We start from the raw sequence: 5,561 nt of genomic DNA, 5'->3' as shown, positions 1-5,561 counted from the left end.
GTGTAATAATAGTTTGATATCTATTCATAGAAACTGTATTTGATGCTTACTATAACTATATATATATATATATATATATATATATATATATATATATATATATATATATGTGTATATGTGTATATACTGCATATTGCAAAAGTAAGCATCAAACACAGTTTCTATGAATAGGTATTAAAATTTTAATATCATTTTATGTTGCTAAATCGTACTCATTATTCCAATCATATTTGTCACAACAGATAACATTATAGCTTATTTATGCAAAAATCCTTTATGAATATTCATTTTTGATATTGAATACATCTTATTAATAGTTCAGTGAGAATTTAAAAAATGACTATTAATAATATAGATGTTAATTATTTATTCCTCTAAAATTCCATTTTCTAAATAATATAACATATATAATCACATCCACCATGAAAATAGATAAATAGTAGATTTATAGATAGATGAACAGATAGATAAAAGATTAGTGAAAGTTTGATTAGATAGCTAACTAGATAGAGAGATAGATAAATAGATTACAGTAGATATATATAATAGATAGAGATAGATATGAGATAGATATAGATAGATAGAAGATAGAGATGAGATAGATATGATTGATAGATAGATAATAGATACAATAGATAGATGATAGATAGAATAAATTGATAGATATAATAGATAGATAAAAGATAGATAGATTAGATAGATATGAGATAGATAGATTTGATTGATAGATAATAGATAGATAGATAGATAGATAGATAGACAGGTATGGAAAAACTGGAACAGCACCAGAAAAATTAGGGTTCAAAGCCTCCTTGATAACAACCAAACCATCCAGATATAGAGAACAAGAGTTAAATAAATAAAAGGTGGATTACCTAGAAATACAGATAAATAACTAGATAAGCGTGAGATATGTTATCAGATCCATCATATAGAGGTAGATAATATATTTCTAGATAGATATTTTTTCGGTAATTCCATGTTATTCCTTGGGAGCACAGTTTGCAGCAGCTGCAGGGCTTCATTCCTTCCTTTCTATACAATGTCATGTAGATCAGGTCTGTGATGATTTACATCTTGTTTATTAATCAGACATGTAGATGATATTGGGGGCACCATCAGACATAATATTGAGGGCCCCCTGTGCTATTGCTCCAGGTCGCCCTCATCTGATATGAGGTAGTCCACACATTCATCTCCTTTGCCCACAGCTCTTGGCTGCCCTTAGGTTGGCATCAGCCATTCCAGTGAATGTTCCCTGGGTGCAGGATGGTGGCACAGTCCTGGTGATTACATCCCCTGCAGTGTAAGTTCTGGGCGATATACAGTCAGGTTCTCTGTATGTGCAGTCACCAGGCCCTGATGCCAGGCAGTGTGGGCTGTAGATGTCCCTGCTGGGCAGAGGCTCCTGTCATGCTCATGCTAACCACCTGGACTGCAGGGCTGCCCCCGGTTGGCACTGTGGCTGATCCTGTGTAATAGGGGCTCCCAGTGTATCCCCCAAAGCAAACTGGATAAGGATAAGAGCTGGCACTGTAACTGGAATGGAAACTCTGGGCGCCTCCCAAGCAGGGTTTGCCATCCCTGACCAAAACTGGCACTGCCACCCTGCGTGGGGGAGGGGGTTGTCCTGCCAGCTCCAGGGACCGGTCCTGCTTCTGCCTCTTGCACTTATATCTCCTGTTCTGGAACCAGATCTTCACCTGGGTGGAGGTGAGCTTCAGCGCTGATGCCAGCTGCTCCCTCTCCGGGGCAGACAGGTATTTCTGCTGCTTGAACCTCCTCTCCAGCTCGTACACCTGGACCTGGGAGAACAGCACCCGGGGCTTCCTCCTCTGCGGCTGCAGGGGCCGCTCTGGAGGCTCCTCTCTCCTGGACACCGTGCATCCAGCACCTGGAGGGAAAGAGGAGAGAAGCTGTATCATTGCCCTCCTACAGAAAGCGCAGTCCTGCCATGTGCTGCCAGCCTGAGTCACAGGGGAACTACAAGTCACAGCACACCCTGCAACAGCCCCAGGGAAGCACAGGATCGGCGAGAATATGATATAAAATACAAGGAGGTGATAGAGAAGAATAAGTCCGTGTGTAGGAAAAAGTATAAGCTATAAATATTTATATTCATTACATAATGCTTCACTTGTTACATCTCATCTATTATTATTAATACTATTATTATTTATATGATTATTTTTATATTACTATTATAATTTTCAACATTTTTATAATTATTATTACTATTATTAGTATCATTATTTTTATTATATTATTATTAGCATCGTTATTATTATTATTATTATTATTATTATCATCACTATTATTATATTACACTGCATTCTATTAAATTATTTCGCATTGCATTATTTAGCCTTACATAACATTATACATTTTTACAGAAACTTTTATGTCAGGTAAATATTGCATTGTGGTTTATTATATTATATTTTACAATTTAACACATATAACTATATAATATTATTATATTTTACCTTTATGTCATAGGTTTTACATTGTCTTGTTTTGGTATTGTTCATTACATACATTATACCTAACACTATACATTATATTAGTTCATAATTATATTACATTCTTATTATATATCCTATATCCAAGTACTGGATTGTCTAATTTATTGCATATCGCACTATATATATATATGCACACAAATACACAAATATATGTTGTGCTACATTATATATTATTTTAACTTTGCAATATATATATACTAGGCTGTATAAATCGTAAGCTTGAGAGCAGGGCCCACATTCTTCTTGATATGTGTTGAATAAAATTATTATTATCATTATTATTATTAGCATTATTTATGTTGTGTTAAATTATATTTGGATTTAGTGATAATGTGTCACATGATATTGTATTACATATTATTATAATATATGAAATATACGTTTTATATCGCATTACATGATATCTTATTGGCTATATCACATTGTATATTTGTGCTGTATGACAATAAGTTATAGTATTTATCATGTTATATTCTATGTTATCTAATAATATATTGCATTGTGTCCTATGAACTAATATTTTGTTAAGTTGAATTGTATTGTATTGTTTTATATTGTCTATTGTCCTCACATTATAATATACATTGCATCAAATTATAATACTATAGGCATAGTCTATGATTAAGTATATATTACACATTACAACCTAAATTATTACATAATATACCTGACAAAATCTTTCCTGCTATTCTAATCAGACCTGGGATGCAAAGTCGCTAATTTCCCTGGAAAAGCCACAAATTACTGTTTTTTTTATATACTTTACTAATATTAATGAGTGAGCTTATTCTACACAAATCCACCACATTATGTACAGCAAAATAGATAAATGATTAATTATAAAACGTAAATGTTCTGGACACAGATAGTTACTGCTAATTACTAAATTAGACAAATATACTCAAAACTCAGTGTATATACCTCAATGCAGTATTACACCCGGAGGGCTGTGCTCCCCCTAATAATAATTTAGTAATTAGCAGTAACTATCTGTGTCCAGAACACAGGTATCTATCTGTCTATCTATCTATCTATCTATCTATCTATCTATCTATGGATATACTTATTGATCTATCTATGTACCTATCTGTCTAGCTAAAAAGAAAAAAAAAGGAAAAAATAGAAGCAGCACCAGCATAACAGGGTGCCAAGACCCTCAGGTATATTAACCGTATATACCAACCCTTTACTATATCTCAGAAAATTAGAGGAAGCACACCATTATGGGCTATTAAATAGAACTTATTTTTCAATTATTATTTGGTGGCTGCCTCTATTTTTCTGAGATCTATCTATCTATCTATCTATCTATCTATCTATCTATCTATCTATCTATCTATCCTTATATCTATCTATCTATCCATCCATCCATCCATCCATCTCTCTCTGTCTGTCTGTCTGTCTGTCTATCTAGATATATCTATATTTAGAGAACTCCTCCACATCTGAAGACCTCAGTTTTGGCATAATTCAGACTGCACACTTACTCTGCCCATCCTCTCTCATTGGGGAGTCACAGGGGAGCCCCATTTCCTCATTGTCCTCTCCTCTGTCATGTGCTGACAGGACTGGTGGTCGTTCAGTCCTCGGTGAAGGAGCCTCCACTTGTCCTCCAAGATGCTGAGAACGATCCTGCTTCAGGATGTCTGTGACTGAGAAGGGAGTGGAGGTTGCAGGGCAGGGGAGCATGGTTGAGGGGTGGAGAGGTGAGTGTGTGTCCTGATAATAGATATCCCACCATGGATGGCTGCTGATTCCTTGCCCTGCACACCTGGGAAGCTGTGGCCCTGCTCAGGTCTCCTCTGCACATTCAGCCTCCAGCTTAGACCTTGTGTCTGCCCATTGGCTGATGTCCCACCTCTAGAACAAACCCCATCCACCTCCGCTACCCACAGCTCAGTCAGCACTACAAATATCCACCACCTCTGTGTCCACCACATGAAGAGCCCCACACCTTCATCTCACTGCAAGGTGAAGTGCCCATTGCCTGCAACTGCACTGAGTACAAAGGAGGTCTGACCTGTACAGTGTGCGCTCCCCAGCAGACCAGACTGGTACATGGGGAGATTTACAGCTGAGATTACACCATCAATACAGCTGCTTGAAGAGAGGTGACCCCAGAAGTAATTCTCCATTAGGTGATGACACCATTCCTGGGGTTCTCCTCTCTGTGATCCAAAGAATCATGGACAGGGTGGAAAGAGGGAAACCTGGGTGCTCCATCATAATGAGGTGCCCATTTTGATCTCTGGTGTGAGGTCTCCTCCTATATATTCCAGTGATGAGGGGGATATTACACAATAAGTCCCTAGAGTTGATATATGAAGAACATATCCAGCAAGACATATATCAGCTGCATCTGGTGGATTCACAGAGTTTTTCCTTGCCATGTGAACAAAATATTAATTTGTGGTCATTTTGGCAGAAATATAAATTGCCATTGAAACAGTGCATGCCAGGGTTTGGGGTGCGTGTGGGGGGACCAAAATATTTAATATTAATATTATTATCAACATTATTATTAATAATAATAATTATTATTTTTATTATTATTAATAATAATAATAATAATTATTTGAAACCTCCTTCACCTTTTCAGATAATAGATTGTCAAACATGTCCCAGCAATCTGCTGTAGTCACCAGTGGAAGGCCCACCTGGCCATACCGTTTCTTGGCTAACCATGTGAATGCTTGCAGTGTATGGCAACTAAACATTTTGAACTAAAACCAATGCACTAAAAATATAAAAATGTGTCTATAATCCTTAAAAGGAATCTGTCAGTAGGATCAACAATCCTAAGCCATCTATATGGGCATGTATGTCATAGAAAGCTTAATAAAATGATACCTTGATATCTGCAATCCGATATCTTAATCCAGAAAAATCCACGTTTTTCTTAATATGTAAATGAGCTGTTAAGATCTATGGACCGAACATAGATCTCCCCAGGAATTTGCCTCCAGACCTTATTGTAAATGAAAGGGAGATATACCAGTGTGAGACATGTAGATCAGCAGAGCAGACTGTCAGTCA

At 36.5% G+C, this 5,561-nt stretch overlaps 1 protein-coding gene across 1 annotated transcript; it reads right to left on the bottom strand.

The window, feature by feature from the left end:
- Positions 1-993: 993 nt before the first annotated feature.
- NKX2-6 (NK2 homeobox 6) lies at positions 994-4,214 on the bottom strand. Its single transcript, XM_073654747.1, has 2 exons — positions 4,013-4,214; positions 994-2,002 (listed from the first exon to the last, which is right to left on the bottom strand). The coding sequence occupies exons 1-2, from the start codon at positions 4,212-4,214 to the stop codon at positions 1,350-1,352; spliced, it is 855 nt and encodes a 284-aa protein (XP_073510848.1). The 3' UTR covers positions 994-1,349.
- Between the last annotated feature and the right edge of the window lie 1,347 nt (positions 4,215-5,561).

The sequence above is a fragment of the Phyllobates terribilis genome, unplaced genomic scaffold (assembly GCF_046119375.1).
Source record: "Phyllobates terribilis strain yellow unplaced genomic scaffold, ASM4611937v1 Scaffold_11__3_contigs__length_659146591, whole genome shotgun sequence".
Taxonomy (NCBI): domain Eukaryota; kingdom Metazoa; phylum Chordata; class Amphibia; order Anura; family Dendrobatidae; genus Phyllobates; species Phyllobates terribilis.
Note: the sequence above shows the minus strand (reverse complement) of the source record. Positions and strands in the feature narration are given on the sequence as shown.